The sequence below is a fragment of the Rhinatrema bivittatum genome, chromosome 1, assembly GCF_901001135.1.
Source record: "Rhinatrema bivittatum chromosome 1, aRhiBiv1.1, whole genome shotgun sequence".
In the NCBI taxonomy this organism is placed as follows: Eukaryota; Metazoa; Chordata; class Amphibia; order Gymnophiona; family Rhinatrematidae; genus Rhinatrema; species Rhinatrema bivittatum.
The window spans coordinates 119394528-119413902 of NC_042615.1; the positions used below are offsets into that span (position 1 = coordinate 119394528).

At 42.1% G+C, this 19375-nt stretch overlaps 1 protein-coding gene across 5 annotated transcripts in view; it reads right to left on the reverse strand.

Moving 5' to 3' along the window:
* The window catches only part of FAT1 (FAT atypical cadherin 1), a 373940-nt gene that overhangs the window by 47129 nt on the left and 307436 nt on the right, over nucleotides 1-19375 (reverse strand). For all 5 annotated transcript variants that reach the window (XM_029586952.1, XM_029586951.1, XM_029586948.1 and 2 more), the window contains exons 15-21: nucleotides 10942-11156; nucleotides 10252-10389; nucleotides 8488-8631; nucleotides 6793-6990; nucleotides 1803-2604; nucleotides 1581-1712; nucleotides 1311-1468 (exon numbers count right to left, since the gene is read on the reverse strand). In XM_029586952.1, coding sequence (XP_029442812.1) covers nucleotides 1311-1468; nucleotides 1581-1712; nucleotides 1803-2604; nucleotides 6793-6990; nucleotides 8488-8631; nucleotides 10252-10389; nucleotides 10942-11156 — 1787 coding nt within the window. The remainder of the gene's footprint in view (nucleotides 1-1310; nucleotides 1469-1580; nucleotides 1713-1802; nucleotides 2605-6792; nucleotides 6991-8487; nucleotides 8632-10251; nucleotides 10390-10941; nucleotides 11157-19375) is intronic.

Sequence of the window (19375 nt, forward strand, 5' to 3'; positions counted from 1 at the left end):
AGAACTGGGCAAAGCAGTCTCGCCTGGTCCTCTTGAAGGTTGAGACCACAGGGAAGGCACCTCCCTTCAACCTGGGTGAAGGGAGGTGCCCTTCACTAGAGTTTAAGACTTCAGGGCCTAGAAGGGTTAAGCATGCCCCGGGGAGCAGGTTCAGATCCACCGTATGCCAAGATCTGTTCCCGGTAAGAATTGTGTGTTGCCTGAAGTGAAGGTGAGCTGCATTCATGGTTTTGTCACCTGAAGATTAAGGTCTGCTGCACTAGTTGTTTTGAGCTTGGTTTTCACTGTAAATAAACTGCACTTAAGGAACAGCCAGAGTCTGTCTCCTTTTTATCTGTTTCCAAGCCACTACCGCCCAAGGTACCACAAGGAGGCATCAGCAGTTAAAATGCTTTTGAAAGCTCTCCACCATTATGAAGAAAAGCACTCATAAGCATGAATACGCCCATATCAAATATTAAAAACACAATACAAAAATATAATATAAAAACAAATATAATATAAAAACACAATATAAAAAAGTTGTTCCTTATGTTACGTTATGTTATACTGATCTACCCCTGTTCGATGTAAACCGACCTGATAGGGTATTCAACCTTGAAGGCCGGTATAGAAAAAAATGTTAAATAAATAAATAAATAAATAAATAAATAAATACATACATACATACAAAAAATGGAATGGAGGCATTGGGGTTCATGGGAGAAAAACTGGAAAACAGATCAGATTAGTTTAGGTCCTTGCCCAAAAAGCAGATAAAAGTTATGAGGATCAGGGTTTTGGTGTGAATGGATACAAATGGGTGAAGGTTAGCAAGTTTGTGAATAGGTTAAGGGATTGGCGTGGTGATCATTCCTTAGGTAGGGAGAGAAATGATAATCACAAAATGTAAAATGGGATTATACATGTCATGGCTCAAATTGTTCCCTTTCTTCTATTTGAAAGTGTGTAGTCTGGCTATAATGCAGTTTGCATTGCTCTTTATTTTGAAACATGTATTTCCTGTCTTAATCCATAAAAAATACTGAAAAACGGGGAGAGGGGGTTTGCATTCATTGCAAGGCAATGGCTTAAGTTTGCAATAAAAAAATAAAATAAAATAATGTGAACACGATGCCTAACTTCAACAGGATAGATCACACACATTCAGAAGGAATAATTTTATTAAACCAAGGAAACTATCCAACAAGCACGACTCTTTTTAAACAAACAACCTTCAGGGTGTTGCTTTACCCAGCAGGTGTTTCTCTCAATCTGGAATCACTGCTAAGCCTAGTGAGGATGTGCGTTATTCCCTGTCCGTCACCTACCTCCAGGATACTGTAATCTGTTCCTCTGGCGTACATCACCACTGCATGAGTAGAATGGGTTTTTAGCCTCAGTGAGAGCTTCATTTCCTCTTTATTTTCATTCTCCATGAGACGGTACTTTATGTAACTGTTCCCGTTAAATGTCACAGATGAAGCAACTGTTAGAACACCAAAAAAAAAAAGCAGCAATTATTTAACAAAACTGAAATGCAAAACTCGCAGATGCAGTATTTAAAGAAATGAAATCTAATTTTGGAGTTAAAATCTCACCAGAGCACTGTCCAAGCTTGCCATTTTGACAAATACAGCTATACTTTCCATCTTTAGGATCAGCAAGGCATTCAGTACCTTCTGGGCAAGGATTTCGTTCACATACACTGCCCACCAGGGGACATTTGCCTCCTACAGAAAGGAATTCATATTTTGATTGCAATCACTTTGTGGAAAGTTTCTCGCTCTCAAACGTTTGTCACCCTGTCTTTTCTTCCTTACCTTTGCAAAGGCATACAGCTGCTCTGTGATGACGTGGGGTCACAAAACTCAGCCTGGCAGTGCTGTGAGTGGACAGGACATTTTCATCGACTGTAACTTTTTCTTCACAAAACTTCCAAGGACAATTAAGATCTGCACAAAGTTTGTGGAAGACTTCGACTATCCTCACACCTATGATCTCTTCAATGTCAGCCACAGAAGAGTTGATCTTGTGGAGCAGAACCTTTGGGGGATGCACTGTGCCACCAGATTTATCCACCGCCAGGAGGACATCAAGGTTGAAAGGCGGCTCAGAGGGCTGCAAACTCACAATCTGTATATCATTTCGGCGCACGCCCAAGATGTTCCTTAAAGCCCTCTGGAAATTGCGCCAATAGTCTCCAATAAATTCTTCGGGTGTGAGGTTCGCAAAGCGTATAGCAATGCTATGGTTCAGTATCTCCTGTGTGATTTGCCTTATATGAACCATGATGTCTGCAGCAGAAGTAAACCTTCCATCTGTCACGGTGACATTCAGCAGGTAGTGACCTACATCTAGTCTTTTGTGTGCTATCAACTTGCCACCTGTGCTTGACACAGAGAAAAGGTTTTCCATCTTGGGATCCAGACTGTATATTAAAGTATCATAGACATCCTGATCTGTTGCGTGGATCTTCCCGATGACGCCACCCGAGTACTCTTCTCCAAAAGTTGTAATGAATATTTCTAATGGCAGGATAGCAGGAGGGTAAATGCTCTCCTCAATAACTCGGATGTCAATGTACGTCAGAGAGGACAACTGAGGTTTTCCATTGTCTGATACCTAACGAAAGAGCAGAGAAATGCACTAAGTTTCTGCATTGCACCTCCATTTGAAAATCATCTATAAAGTCTTCCTTTTTTCCCCCCCACAGGAAAATATTTTCATTTCAGGTTTGTGTAAGTTACTAAGTTAGATGATGTTCATAAATGACATTCCTAAAAATCATAGTGAGGCATAAGCAGCTCATAAATAATCTGAAGATATTTATTATTCAAGTCATGGCAAGTTGTGCGTGGCCTTAAAATGATTTTTATGTATGTTTTTGATGTACCCCATTACAAACTGTGGCTTGACAGGATATACAGTTTTAAATGAAATACTTTCATACTGCATAATAAAGAGAGCAAGTAATTTGTTTACCACAGCAATGTGTTAAACTTAATAAGCTTTCTTTTAAAGGGACATATCACTGTGCAGTTTTCAATAAAACATGCGACAGCTGCAAATTAAGACACTATAGTTTTTTCCGTCTACAGAACACAGTTGATACAGAAAGCACAATACATACCTTGCTCTTTGTAATAATTTTTGAGGTGAATTTTAAGACCAGTGCGTGTTTGCCAGCTCATGCACATGGACACAGCAGTTTTATAACTTATGTGGATAAATGCGTGCCTGTTATAAAATCAGCTATACATGCGTACTTTATACTGACACGCTCATGCACAAATGCCACCTCAATCACATAAGTGGGGCGACACAAGTTACTTGTTTCCCCAGGTTGCTCCAGTAAAGGAGAGGGACTTCCTAAACCCCCTAGCTAACTTGCCTCCCTTTTACCCTATTAGCCCCGACCCTTAAAACCCCGCTGACTAGCCTAGTTTTTGTTATTTTATTACTTGCACTCCGTCCATAGCAGAAGCAAAAATCACACAGTAGGGGACCCCGGCTCGCGCTTCTGTGCATAAATATCTACGCACAGACTTCATGCTACAGATTCGGCCCGCGCACGCCCCACCCAGACCCCTTCCCCTTTTTTGAACTTTTTTGATTTGTGTGCGTACCAGGAGATATGCGAGCACTCGCGTGGTTTTTAAAATCTGTGCGGTGCACGCCAGATTGGGTAACTCATGCTGTCTCCCGGCTTTGGCGCACATAGCACTTTTAAAACCTGCCAGTTTTCATATTTTAAAATCCACGGCTTTTAATCTGTTCATTTAAATTCCTAATTTCAACATGCTTTCATATTTTTGAAAAGTATAAGGAATGTATTGCCTGGAATGTTCAGAAACGGCGGGATATGAGCTGGAATGAATAACTAAAACCGTGGTAGAATTCAAGAGCGCTTGGGACAGACACAAAGGGGCTTTGGTGGAAAAGGAAAGGAGAGAGAAGGCCAGAGAATGAGTTAGGCCCTGTGCAAGCAAAAAGGCAGGCAGGCAGGCTCAAAGACACACTGGGTAGACGACATGGCCAACATCTCCTATGTTTCTGTGCTAAACAAGAAACAGAATACAGACTGAAACAAACTCACAATGGGGGTAATTTTCAAAAGGAGTTACGTGCATAAATGTAACTACTATTGTAGCAATTTTCAAACGCTATTTACTCACGTAAAGTGCATTTATGTGAGTAAATCCTATGGACAATTCAATGGCATATATTGTAGCAATTTTCAAAAACCCACTTACTCGAGTAAAGTGCATTTACTCGAATAAAGCCCAGTTTTACTCAAGTAAATGCTTTTAAAAATCAGGCCCAATATGTTTGACTCACAGCTGGAACAGCATCCCTTCAACTAGCTCTAAACTTTGGGCAGGCAATTTGTTAAACAGAACTAAAGGTTCAAGCAGAACGTATCAGGTTCACCTCCCTATGTGAAATACAATCTTTCATTTTAGCACACAGATTTGGGAAGTTCTCTTTTGTGTGCTAATATGGCATAAGCTCTTAAATTCTCAGGAATATGCTCTGCATATAATACCAAGAAAAAAGGCTTTGGTTAAACTCAATTAATGAGGCTCTTTGCATTCAGAAAATGCCAAGAAATTTCCTAAGGAACACAGAAATAACTTGTTCACAAAAGTATTTTGGTATATTGGCAACTTATTGTTATGACTTCCACGTTAACGTGCAAATAAGAGAATTTAGACAGCAGATGGCAATGGTGCGTCAAGTATCTACCAAGTCAAAATGACCCATTATCCTATGCATCCAACTATCTGCAAAGAAATATACTTTTGAGGAACACACAAAACCTTAATCAAATCCATAGGAATCAGGTTAAGAAAAATAATTCACAGCAATTTTTAGCACAAAAAGCCTCCTTATCATGAAGGACATCAAAACTATTCTTTGGGACAGCAAGCGGAAAAGGAAGAAGGAAAAAGTCGCCCTCTCTCACCCTAAATTATTTTGTAATTAGTTTGCTTTCTTTTTTCTATACACCACAATTCATACACCACAGCTGAAGCAAACATCTACCAATCAACAGGGAAAGAGAGAGAGAACAGGAAGTAAGGATGTGGCCAACAGAAAAACTGTGTGGAGAATAAAACTGTAGTTGGCTTTTATGCCACTGATGACAACAATATTCAAACCATGGAGCACTTGCAAACATGGGGGGGATGTCTATTGACATGGGAAGTTTACATCTACCATGAGTAAAATCTGATAATAAATTCTATAACTGGGAACTAGAAAAAGAAAATAATTTGTTCACATATAAATGGAGAAGAAAACACAAAGTATCTTTGCAGTGTAATACAGATATCTAGCCACTTTGGTAACATGAACTGAGAAAACGAAAACATTTATCTTGCTGCTTTAGTCTAGGAAAAGACTACATAGAAACATAGAACATAAGGGCACAAAGATCAACTGGCCCATCCAGTCCACAATGTCCAGGATATATCCCAGCTACCTCTAAGATACCACACTTTGGGCCAGATTTTAAGATTTACAAGCGGGCGTAGATTTGTGCACGCAACCCGGTGCGCACAAATCTACGCCCGATTTTATAACATGCGCGCACAGCCGCACGCATGTTATAAAATCCGGGGTCGGTGCGAGCAAGGGGGGTGCACACTTGTGCACGCCGAGCCCTAGGGGAGCCCTATGGCTTTCCCTGTTCCCTCATAGGCCGCCACGAAATCGGAACGTTCCTTTCGCCCCCCCCCCCCCGCACCTTTCCCTCCCTTCCCCTATCTAACCCGCCCCCCCAGCCCTACCTAAATCCCCCCCCTACCTTTATTATTTAAGTTGCGCCTGCCTCTGGACAGGCGCAGGTTGTGCACGCCGGCCGAGTGCTGGTGTGCGATTCCCCGGCCTAGCAGGCCTTCAGAGGCCTCTGGCCACACACCCGCCCCAGCCCCGGACCGCCCATTCCCCACCCCTTTTTTCAAGGCCTGGGACATAAGCGTGTCCTGGACCTTGCATGCATCGCCGAGCCTATGCAAAATAGGTTCGGCGTGCGCAGGAGCGGGTTTTCGGGGTTACACGTGTATATTACATCTGCATTTATTAATCTGCCCCTTTATTCATAGAGACAGATGACTAAAACTATTCCCCTCCCCCCCTTTATAAAGAGATAGGCATGATCCCTTTATATTTCACTCACCAAGAAGCTTCCCTCCCCATATCCAAACATATGGTCCAATAACACTAGTGTGGCTCCAAGTGCTCTAGCACAACCTACCCACTATACTGACCAGGTCCAACAAGAAGCATGTGTAACCCTGCCAGACAAACTTGGCTACCTGAGTGCCTGTATTTCTACTAGAATTTCTTACTATACTTGCAGCCTGCCAGAGAGACCCGGCTGCTAATTAAGTCCTATCCTCAGAGCCTGCCAGAGAGACCTGGTTACGTGAGCACTTGTGCTTCCGTTAGGACTTCTAGTTCTAGGCATTGCTTGCTGCCTGTCAGACTAACCTGCTCATTTATTTGGAAAGATTTCCATTACAGTAACTTTGATGATAAATCACAAAATATAGCTTACATAGGTCAAGCGCAATACAGTCATCACAAATAAGCTTGAATGGGGCACGTGCATTTTTTTTAAATTATGGCTCAGAAAATGTAAATTCTGCAAACACGAAGCGATGTACTATTTAAACTAAGATATCAGCCTCTGAGGGGGCACCCAAACAATGCAAATGTTACATCAGAATACAAATCTAAAATAGTCAGAACTGGAAAGGGATTTTGGAATGTGCTGCAGACAGACTGAAAGCGCATTCTTCGTACCTCAACGTGTAGCAGATACTGATCCTGTACTTTACGGTTTAAAGCAACCAACGCTGTCAGCACGCCTTGCTGGTTGATCTGAAAAGCAGTCTCCTCATTTCCTCCCACAATGCTGAAGATGAAAGGGGGGCCATTGTGCGAAGAATCCTTGTCGGTCACCACCAGTTGCAGCACACTAAAGCCAAGCGGCTTGTTTTCCTGAAAAATAACGAGGAACCGCTGCATAACCTTGCATTTATTGTTTATGACTTCTGAGCTTGGGCAGTGTAAGAGAAGGGTGCCTTCCATGACATGGTGATGGTCAGGACATTTCCTGGTAGAGTACCTTAGAAAGCCTGCCCTTCACTTGACCTAACGCGGGGGAGGGGGAACGCCTTGGAGTTTTCTCTCTGCCCAGAGAGCAGCTGGTCAGATTGCTTGTAACCTAATCCAACATATCAATACAAATCAAGGAAAACAAGACAGTAAGAGCTTTCCCAGTATTTTAATTAGAACTCCTGCACTGTTCATAGTCATTTATAACATCTTTTTACCTCGAGCAACTCAAGGAATGGGAAAACTGTTTATTAGTTCACACTTCTAGATACACATGAACGTTTTAATTGCGCCTGAAGAATCAAAGTGTTTTTCTCAAGGAAGGAAAAAGGCATAAATTACCTACCCTCGGAGAGGCAAGTGAAATGTTTATTTTCTTTCTGGTCTTATTTTGAGTCATGAACATTCATTAAACAGCTATCCCATCCAGTTCAAATATGCATCAATCCTCTGATATTTATCAGTGAGGAGGATGAAAAAATATTCAGGAGTTGTATGACGACTATTCTAATGGTCCACAAGAGAATCTAATTTAGCATATCCTACTTGTGACTGCAAACACAGAATTCAATTTTCAGTTGTGGACGAGTATCCTACCTAGGCAGCCTGATTTTGGCTGCCTTGGTTTAAGCAAAGTTTCAGACGAACCTAGGTAGCTGGGGTTGTGGCTAAAAATTTGCCTTGACATAGGTGGATACAATCAGGCCATTCAGATGTAGGATTGCTATAGCAACGCTTAGGGTTAGCTGTCTAACGTTTGTCCCTCGACCACTGTTCCCACCAAGCTGTGCGTGGCTGCACAGGTCATGAACCCTGTGCACAAGGCAAACCATCGTGCACGCCCAAGAAATTCTGATATTATTTGCATTACACTGACTCGGGGCACAAAATCTGAACTCAACTTATAAAAATCTGCACAAAAGAAAAAATACTGTGTACACAGCCTTTCAAAAATTAGAGGGAACACTGAGCCCCTGAGCCATATGCTTTTTGAGCTACTAAATTCAAAATTTAGTTTCACTGAAGTGACTTTATGGCAATGCTGAATTGTTATGGGGTTAATTTTCAAACAATCTAGCCGGCTAACTTTAAGAGCCAGGCAACTGGATCAGCCCCAAAGTAGTTTCTAATGGGGCTGATCTAGCGCTATACCCTTGAAATTAGGAAGCTACATAGCAACTAAGCATTTCCATACAATTGCTTTAGCGATAAGATTGTTTTTGTTTGTGTCAGGATTTAAACATGAAGGAAAATTTCAGGGACTCTAGATTTTCCCACATAAAGCATTAAACATACATAGTTCCTACACAGCGTAATCGGAAGAGTCACAGAGCTTTGCCACCAAGCAAATGGCATGCAGTACTACTCTATTTACCTTACCTGAATGATAACACTATAGTTTTCTTTGGAGAATACTGGAGGATTGTCATTTATGTCAGATACATCAATGTTGACATTGGTGGTGTTGATCTGGGGAGGATTTCCATTATCTGCAGCTTGAATAGTCAAGGTGTAACCTGAAATCTAATTTTAAAAAACACAATCGTACATCAATTATTTGAAAAGCTGAAAACCTGTATAAAGCAGATACCAACATCACAACTCTAAAATACAGTACAGTATATATTAAAGAAAAATGATTTTGCTTCAAACATGGTCTCATGTAACAAATATCTGCTTGGTAAATGCTGATCATGGTTGGAAAATGTTGACTTTTGAAATGTTTCAAGTCTGAATGCAAACCATACATACACATGCTCCACAAAACCTATTGCACTAAGTTCCTGAATTATACTCAAAAAATAAAAATAAAAAATTGGGGGGGGGGGGGGGGGGGGGGGGAATAATTTTATAACAGACATAAATTTGCAGGCTGTTATGCATCCAAGTTACACCAATTTTCAAAAGTGAACTTGTGTATTATTCCAGCAAATCTACATGCCCACAAAACTACAGGCACAAATTATCTCAGCATAACTACATGCGCAACTACACCTATTAGTGCACCTAGTTGTGCTGAGAGAATTTAGGAGCATTACTTTTTGAAATCAGAAACCAGGCCAGACTCTACCTCCTAGAATCTCTCCCCCAAATTCCTGCCCAGACTCCACCCCTGGAATCTCTCTCCCAAATCCCATCCAGACTTCACCACCTGGAATGTCACTTCTGAATCCCACCCAGATTCCACCCCCTGGAATACCTCTCTCCTTTGCATGCAAAAGCATACACAATGGGCCGACGCAATATCATCGCGTAAAAAACGTGCGTTCAAACTGGGCGCACATTTTTTTGAACGCGCACACAGCCCCCTCCTCCTGGGCGCTCGATGCAATAGGCAAATGAGCAGCTGCGCTAAAAGGGACGCGCAATGGATATTTTGTGCATCCCTAGTGCTCTGCCACTGGTGCCCAGGAGCGTGGCGGTCTCTCCACAATAGCCTGGCCAGAGCTCCCCCCCTTCCCCCCCTCCCGGCAGGACTGTTCCCAATAGGTCCTTTTCACTGATACTTGTCAATGAAAAGGACCAATCCCCTTTCAGGACAGCCTTCTGAAAGAGGACATGTAAGATTGAATGGAGCAACTGGCAGTAAGTGAAGGAGTAAATAAAGTATTATTTAAGTGCCCGACACCTAATATTTTATTCACTCCTTGAATTGGGCCAGAACTTGGAGATGCTGCTTTCTGTGGTTCCTCCTACTGTATCACAACCTTACTAATAGGAGGAACCACAGAAACCAGAATATTTTGGTTTTTTTCATGAGCCCTTCAGCGTGGCATGCTTTAAGGCCTACTCCTGGGCAGGCGTTAAATTTGTCGTGTTAAAATGGGCACTTTGGCCATGCGGCAAGTTTTGGCATTGCAGGGTAACAGCTAATAGCCTCATCTACGAGGAATTTGCATGCGATGAGTGCTATTAGATACGCGCTCGACTGCACGTGTGTTTTCGTTGTGCTAAGCCCTGTATTGCATCGGGGGTAAGTCTAGCACATCCAAAACACACGTCCAACCACATGTTAAGCTGTGCGCTGACCTGAGCTCCCGATATTGCATTGGATGCTCAGGTAAAGCACTACTTTACCTGCAGAAGTCTCTTTGAAAATTATGTTCCCTATGGCAAACTAGCAAGTAATACAGGATGACGTACCTTTTCTCTGTCTAAAAGCTTTGCCACTTTTATTTCACCTCGTACCGGGTCAATAGTAAAGGGGCTCCCCTGGTTGCCATCTGTGATGGAGTAACGAATGTGGTTGTTGGACGGTCCATCAGCATCTTCAGCCATAACCTAGGTAAAAGTGATTTCCTCATTTAATGGCCATCGAGATAGGAACTGTCAAACTTTCAACGATCTCATCCCAACAGCGGGCACAGTTGTTTGAGATCTCGCATATTACAGCATCCTCACGGGTAAATCAGGACTTCTGGAAATGTTTTACTTCAAAAATTAGGGTAAAAGCCCCCCAAAATTCAGAGGGTTGAAGGACCCGACTCAAACATGGCTGTCCTTTGAAAATGTATAGTGTTCTAATTGTAGCTTCAAAAATACATTCTCTGAATATAATTTTTAAATAGTAGCTGAATATAAAAAAAATATGAATACCATGAAATACCACCAATTCCTCTGGAACATAAACGTTAACATAACACACACAAGATACTACTACATTCGGACAGCCCCCTCAGACCCAGAATCTGCATACAAACATTTTGAAACAAAGCCTCTGGCTAAATTTCTCAAGTCTACTTTTAAAGCGACTACAGACAGTCGCGAAATGATGTGCAGCAACTAGAACGAGAGTACATCAAACAGGGAGGAAAAGAATGAAATAATGCATACTGTAATGACTGACTGTCCAAGCACAGCGTCTTCACTGATTACGGAGGTGTAGGTGTTCTGGCTGAATACAGGCATGTTGTCATTAATATCCGTCACATTGATATTCACAGTTGCAACATCGCTAAGGGACGGTGTCCCCCCATCAGTGGCCTCCACTGTCAAATAATATTCATGGGAGCTTTCATAGTCCAGGTTTTGAATTATAAAAATTACACCTAGAAAGGAGGAGGAGGTTGAGGAAAGTAGAAGACAAATATTATTAGAAAAGACAATAATGATGGCAGCCGCGGCAAACGTCTGCCTGGCTCACCCCCTCCCCCTACACATGAACTTACAGTGAATGAAATCTAGGACACAAACTGAGTGCATACAAGAATTATGAATTGGAAGTATAGGCTGCAGTTTATTATCAAAACAGATATTAACAACTCCTACCCCAAGTCGTGGTATAGGGAACAACAGGGCTATGCCCACCAGTCATGTCACCCGCCATGAAAAATCAAGCAAGGCAGTGATTTTTTGCTCTGGCCCCCTGCTGTGCTTCCAAGCAAAGGGGCCACCACTCTGAGGCATATCCCCAAGCCTCACCATTTTGCCGTAAAGGCGTCCTCTTGCCAGCTAATGGCTGACCTGGTACCGTGGCAAAAAACCCCAAATGCCAGCCATAAGAAACTTGCCATCGGCCCGCCCACACTGCAACAATTATCAACATACAAAGTACAATGACCTTAGCTGGTTAACACTTAACACTATCTACTGAAGAAGTGTGTGTACATATGCAGTCAAAGGCTAATAAACACTGCCCCACTACCTAATGAAAAAGAAAAACATGCAAATGAGGTAAGTTAGCCAAGAAGATTCACATATATGCACACGCATGCCTATACACGCACAACTTTGCTTATCACGTCTATACAATCATATTACCAAACACATAAAGGGAGACATCTGCCTAACAATTTACCAAATTAATTTCAATTAAGAATAAATGCCTGCCGCGCAGGCCTACTTCTTACAAAAAAAAGGCAGGGGGGAGGATGGGAATGTTGAAGGTGAAAAAGAGGACAAGCTTTCCTCCGACATTGACTTTAAAGGGGGTTCTGATGTCTCCATTCCCACTCGCTGACAACATCCGGTGCGACCAGCACCCCTGGATTTTACCATCAGCTCACCAAACCAACGTGCGCCAATAGGGTGGGGGAGACAGCTGTGGCCAGCCACGCAGCCCGCAATATCTGCAGCAGGGAAGGGAGAGGATATGACTGGGACGTGGCACCAGGTTACTCAGGGGCTCTGGACCATTTGGCTCGGGCCCATACATTACTGTGTGACACTTGTTCCATTTATTTAATGAACTTCTAACTTCCTTGAAAGTCAACATGTCAGTACTCTTTAAGACATTATCCTCTAACTTCAATACCAGAATGCAATGTCACCTGCATGACTATAGTTCTTCAGCATTTGGATTTGCCTCCATTAAACACAATAGTAAGAGCAAACAAAAACTTCAAACTCAGGTCCCTTCTACAACTGTGTATGGTTTGCTGACACCGAACCACATCAAGTCCTCTTCTTTTTTTTTTTTTTTTTTTTTTTTAGAATATTTTATTTATAAATCAGACAAATGCGAAACGATACAACTTAAACACGTTCAGTGCAGACTCCACTTAAATACAGATAAACAGCACACAAATCAAATAAATACACTGCGCCCAATACTTCCCCCCTTGTATTGGATTCATTCATATAAGCCACACAGGCACATCAGTTCTCCTTTCTTAACTCTTTATATTTCCAGTAAGAATCCCAAACTCTTTCTTCCATAAAGCTGAAATGAGTTTTTCCACACAGCAACATCATGTACCTGCTTATCCCATTGGGCAGAAGAAGGCATCGTCTTCCAGTAAGTGGCTATTGTAAAACATGCTGAATAAATTAAATGACAACAAACCAAAAAAGAACCATAATGTGTCTTATTACTGTAAATACGAAATAACCAAAAAAGACAATCACTCCAATCTTTTAAAACTGTGTATACCCAAAGTGCTACTACTGATTTAAATTAGATCATTATAATATATATTTTTATGTGATAGAAGCCGCATCAGCAAGCCAGACGACGGCAGTAGGATCTGTCCCGTTCTAAAGAAATTCACTTGAGAGACTGCACTGTCCGGGATGAAGCATCTGTTCTGAAATTATTGAAATTTGATTAAATTCGTCTCCTGAAGAAGCGATTTCTCTTCGCGAAACACCGGCCGTTGCCGGGCTGTATTCTTCATCTTACATCAAGAACAGATGATATTATCAAAGTTTAAGCATTTATTGAAATATTGACTTTTCAAACTTGAAAAAATCACGCCGCAAGTGACGAGTAGTCCGGACGGCAAGTGATCCCTACTGCCGTTGTCTGGCTTGCTGATGCGGCTTCTATCACATAAAAATATATATTATAATGATCTAATTTAAATCATAGAAACATAGAAACATAGAAATGACGGCAGAAGAAGACCAAATGGCCCATCCAGTCTGCCCAGCAAGCTTCACACATTTTTTCTCTCATACTTATCTGTTTCTCTTAGCTCTTGGTTCTATTTCCCTTCCACCCCCAGCTTAATGTAGAGAGCAGTGATGGAGCTGCATCCAAGTGAAATATCTAGCTTGATTAGTTAGGGGTAGTAGCCGCCGCAATAAGCAAGCTACACCCATGCTTATTTGTTTTACCCAGCCTATGTTATACAGCCCTTATTGGTTGTTTTTCTTCTCCCCTGCCGTTGAAGCAGGGAGCTATGCTGGATACGCGTGAAGTATCAGTCTTCTCCCATGCTGTTGAAGCAGAGAGCCATGCTGGATGTGCATTGAAAGTGAAGTATCAGGCACATTTGGTTTGGGGTAGTAACCGCCGTAACAAGCCAGCTACTCCCCGCTTTGTGAGTGCGAACCCTCTTCTCCCCTGCCTTTGGAGCAGAGAGCTCTGCTGGATGTGTGAAGTATCAGGTTTTCTTCTCCCCTGCCGTTGAATCAGAGAACTATGCTGTATATGCATTGAAAGTGAAGTATCAGACTTATTTGATTTGGGGTAGTAACCGCCGTAACAAGCCAGCTACTCCCCTCTTTGTGAGTGTGAATCCTTTTTTCCACATTTCCTCTTGCTGTTGAAGCTTAGAGTGATGTTGGAGTCACAGTAAGCATATGTATGTTTATTTAATAAGGGTATTGACTCCAGGCAGTAGCCCTCATTCTGGCGAGTCACCCACTCTTCATTGGCGGCCTCTTGACTTTATGGATCCACAGTGTTTATCCCACGCCCCTTTGAAGTCCTTCACAGTTCTGGTCTTCACCACATCCTCCGGAAGGGCATTCCAGGCATCCACCACCCTCTCCGTGAAGAAATACTTCCTGACATTGGATTTGAATCTTCCTCCCTGGAGCTTCAAATCATGACCCCTGGTTCTGCTAATTTTTTTCCTACGGAAAAGGTTTGTTGTTGTCTTTTGATCATTAACACCTTTCAAGTATCTGAAAGTCTGTATCATATCACCTCTGCTCCTCCTTTCCTCCAGGGTGTACATATTTAGATTCTTCAATCTCTCCTCGTACGTCATCCGATGAAGATCCTCCACCCTCCTGGTCACCCTTCTCTGTACCGCCTCCATCTTGTCTTTGTCTTTTTGAAGATACGGTCTCCAGAAATGAACACAGTACTCCAGGTGAGGCCTCACCAAGGACCTGTACAAGGGAATAATCACTTCCCTTTTCTTACTTGATATTCCTCTCTCTATGCAGCCCAGCATTCTTCTGGCTTTAGCTATCGCCTTGTCGCATTGTTTCGCCGATTTCAGATCATTAGACACCATCACCCCAAGGTCCCTCTCCTGCTCCGTGCACATCAGCCTTTCCCCGCCCATCGAATACAGTTCATTCGGATTTCCACTCCCCATATGCATGACTTTGCACTTCTTGGCATTGAATCTCAGCTGCCATATCTTCGACCACTCTTCCAGTTTCCTTAGATCTCGTCTCATTCTCTCCACTCCTTCCGGCGTATCCACTCTGTTGCAGATCTTAGTGTCATCCGCAAAAAGACAAACCTTACCTTCTATCCCGTCCGCAATGTCGCTCACAAAGATATTGAACAGGACCGGTCCCAACACCGATCCTTGCGGTACACCACTTAAAACCGCTCTCTCTTCAGAGAAGGTTCCATTTACCATCACACATTGTCTTCTGTCCGTCAACCAATTTGCAATCCAGGTCACCACCTCGGCACTCACTCCCAAGCTTCTCGTTTTATTCACCAGTATATCAGTAGTAGCACTTTGGGTATACACAGTTTTAAAAGATTGGAGTGATTGAATAAATTAAATGACCACACAGGCACCACTATCTATCAAGTCTCAGCAGAGTCCCCAGCCCCAGTGAACACAATTTAGGATGAAACCACACCCGATGGCACACTATTTGAGAAACCTTTGTCATAATTCTAGTCCAAAATTCTGCTAAAGGCTTGCATGACCACCAAACGTGAAAGTAAAAACCCTCCTTCCCACATCCCCTCCAACACAAGTCAGATGTCTGTGATGAGAAAGCTACAAAGTACATTGGATATCTATATATCCTCCTAATCAGTTTATACATGAGTTCAGTTCTCCTACTACAGACAGAAACTGTGTGTACCTTCTTCCATACAGTCTTCCAATCTTTCTTTCAAATTCTCTCCCAGATCTAAATTTCATTTGTCAATTAAGGCAGTAAGGGGGTCTGTATCTTCATGTCAGGATGATATCAAGGTACAAGGAAGAAATAATTTTGAAACCTATGGCCATGCAAATTAACACCCCTTCTACCCATGTAGGTCCTCTCTTTTCCCATAGGATCACTTCTGTTCTAGTTAAATGCATGTGAATGTCACAGATAATCTCTCTGCCCTCTGCTTCCAGACTAAATTCCTCCTGCAAGTCTTGGAAAGGTATCCACCCGTTTTCGTCCCAGAGTTGTCCCAAGTACTTTAATCCCTGATCCTCCCAATCACAGAGCTCCTTATAAAATATGTTAATTGAAATGCTGGGACCCTCTTAATGCCACTAATGGAGCATGGTGGTCTGGTTGTACATGCAGAGCATAAGCCATCTCTTTACTCTGTGTGCCATAATTACACTAGATCTCATTACTTGCCTCATCCATTGTGACTTCAGAGGCTGAAACAACATGAGGCAAATGTATCCCTTCTGCTGATCCTGCCTCTAATGACATCCAGGGCTGCGTAAAATCCCAATTTAACTGTGTTGGCAAGCATGCCAGTCTAGAGGCCCAGTAAAGCCTCCTCCATTTTTAGTATACCATAGAGTACTTAACTTCATCCTGGGAGTTCTGCCTTGCCACATAAACCAACGCATTGGCCCATTTATATCTGCAAAAAAACTTCATGGGTAGGGTAACTGGCATATGATGAAACAGGTACATTGATTTTGGTAATATATTCATTTTCAGAATCCTAGTTCTGCCTGCCTAAGAAACATACAACCCCATCCATTTTTACATGTCCTCCAAGATTTTCCTTCAAATTAGGGCATGATTAGTTTTGTAAATATCCAACCACTGTTTAGGTATGAAAATGCCCAAATATCTGAACCCCAACTCCACTTTAAAAAGAGACATACATTCTGGTATCTAAGAAATCTGGGAGCTGCCTATCAAGAATAATTCAGACTTTTGATAATTAATTTTAAATCTAGATACTGCACTATATTCTGCAACTAGTGGAGCAGTCGAGGGGCCAATTGCAAAATCTGTGTCAGCTCTATTAAAACATCATCAGCATACAAAGATATCTTGTGGGAATGCCCATTAAACGCGAACCCCTGAATATCATCTGCACGAATAACTTGTGCCAGCACTTCTATAGCTAAGTCAAACAGCAGTGGGGACAATGGACACCCCTGCCTTGTCCAATTATATAAAGCTTAGAAAGGTACTCGTTTGTGAGGACACTGGCTGCTGGCCTAGAGTATAAAACTTTAATCTAGCTGATAAACTCCTGATCAAACTCATAAGTTTGCAATACAGCAAACAAAAAATAATAGCTAAGCCTATCAAAGGCCTTTTTGACATCTAAAGACGCCAGCAGCCCTGGAACCTTATATCTAATTGTTAAAGAGATTATGTGAAAAGCACTTCTAGTATTAGTGTAAGAGTAAAATTCTTTCACAAATCCCGTTTAGTCCTCCTTCACCAAATGTGGTAAAATACCTTCCACTCTAAGCTTTAGCCAAAACCTTTATGTCAGCATTTAGGAGGGATATAGGCCTGTATGACCCTAGATCTAGCTCATCCCTACCTTTCTTATGTATCAAGACTATTGTTGCCTCTGTCAGTCTGTGGAAGGCACTTTCAGATACTCAAGGCATCTGCCATAGGCAGTACCAATTCCATAAAAAACTTTTATAGAAGTCCACCTGGAACCCATCAGGTCCTGGACTCTTGCCTCTGGGTAACAACTGGCCATCCTTCAACATTTCTGTCAACAAGATAGTGTCTCTCAGCTACTTATTTTGACCCTCTGTGACCTTAAGGAGTTTAACCTTTTGCAAAAATGTGTCTGTTTCCTCCTCAGTACCCCCCTCTTTCCCTGCATACAAAAGTTCATAATAGTTCTTGAATGTATTAAAAATATCCTCCTGATTATTAGAAACCTGCCCACTGCTTTGGTGTATTTTGGAAATTATCATGCTTTGTTGTCTTCGCTTGAGCATACTAGCAAGACGTTTCCCTACCTTGGTACCGTATTCATATAAGTTTTACTGCATATACTACAATGTCTTCTCTATTCGTTCCACTTGCAGCATCTCTAACTCCCTCCTTTGGGCAATTAACTGTTTCCAAACTTTCCTAGAACAAGTACTTTTATGCATAGTTTCTAATCCTGAAATCTCCTTTATTAGGGAAGCCTCTCTAGCCATTCTGATCTTTTTCTGATGACTTGATAGCTTATGATTTTACCTCTCAGCACTACCTTCAAAGTTTCCCATAGCATAACAGGATTATCATGCTCTGTTGCATGAATTTCTTTGAACTTTACGATTTCCCATTTTATCATCTCTTGAAACTTTATATTATTCAAAACTGAAGGATTGAGCCGCCAGGAACGTGTCGAAGCCAGGGACTGTGACATGTGAGTACCAATTTGATAGGATTGTGATCTGATACACTACAATTCAGCACATCTGTGAAGTAATAGTGTTAAACACCCATTAGGAGCATAAAAACATATCCAGGTGGCTTTCAGAGTGATGGACAGGTATTGCGCGTTGTCCAGATGTCCACCCAATTCAAACTAAGCACTAAATATTGAGACCTTTAATAGACTCCATCATTCCTCATACCTTCTCTGATCTATCTTTAACAGGGTCAATGCAAGCATTCCAATCCTCTCAGGGATTTGTTTTAATCATATGGTTATAGAAGGGTGTCTGATCGCGATTTGGGCCATTAATATTAACCAATGCAATATTTTGACCGTATAAAGATCCCTCCAGCAGAACAAACCTGCCTTCCGGGTTCTTTATCTCCTTGGCTAATCACATGTGGAACATTTTTGTGAATTAAAATACAAACCCCTCTACTTTTGGATGTGAAGAAGGCATAAAAAACCTGACCCACCTATTTCTTACATAGTTTCTCATGCTCTTGGTCCTTCGGGTGCGACTCCTGTAACAAAGCTATGTGCACAGATCTTTTTTTTTCAAAAATTTAAGATTTTTTCTTTTCACAGGTGTTGAAATGCCCCGTACATTCCAGGACACACACCTCACTGCCTTATTAGCCATGGTCAAAAACATAACAAATATATCAGCTTTGCTGTCTCATAACGTATAATGTAAATACTAACAACATTATAACATATCGGCTGTGAATATCTCTCATGAAGTCTGACAATTTTTTACTGTAACACCCTACCCAACATTTATCTCTTCCTTCCCCCTAACCCCCCCAAAACAGGAGATGACTGAGCCAGGGCTTCCTTCAGTTACCAAACCCTTGACCCCTACCATCCCTAGACCAGCAATGCCACCCCCCCCCCCCAGAGCACATCTCCCAGGTGGGAGAATCCTTGAGGCTTGAGCTCTGCCCTTAGCGATCCTTCTCCTCCCACACCAACCTCCAAAGTTCCTCCCTCCTATTCCTCTTCATCTCCCTCTTCTCTCCTCCCCTCTCCCCTAACACCTTGCCCTATCTCACAGACCAAGACTTTTCCGTACCCATCTCCCTACCCAATCACCACCATTCATCCTCCTGCATCCTAATGTGCATTCAGAATGTACCCTACTCCTTACTTATCATAAAGGCACCACAACAAATACTGAAGCCAAAACAAGCCATACATCCCTTATCTGACCTCCTGTCTTACCCCAGCATATTCCCAATTTATAGTTTT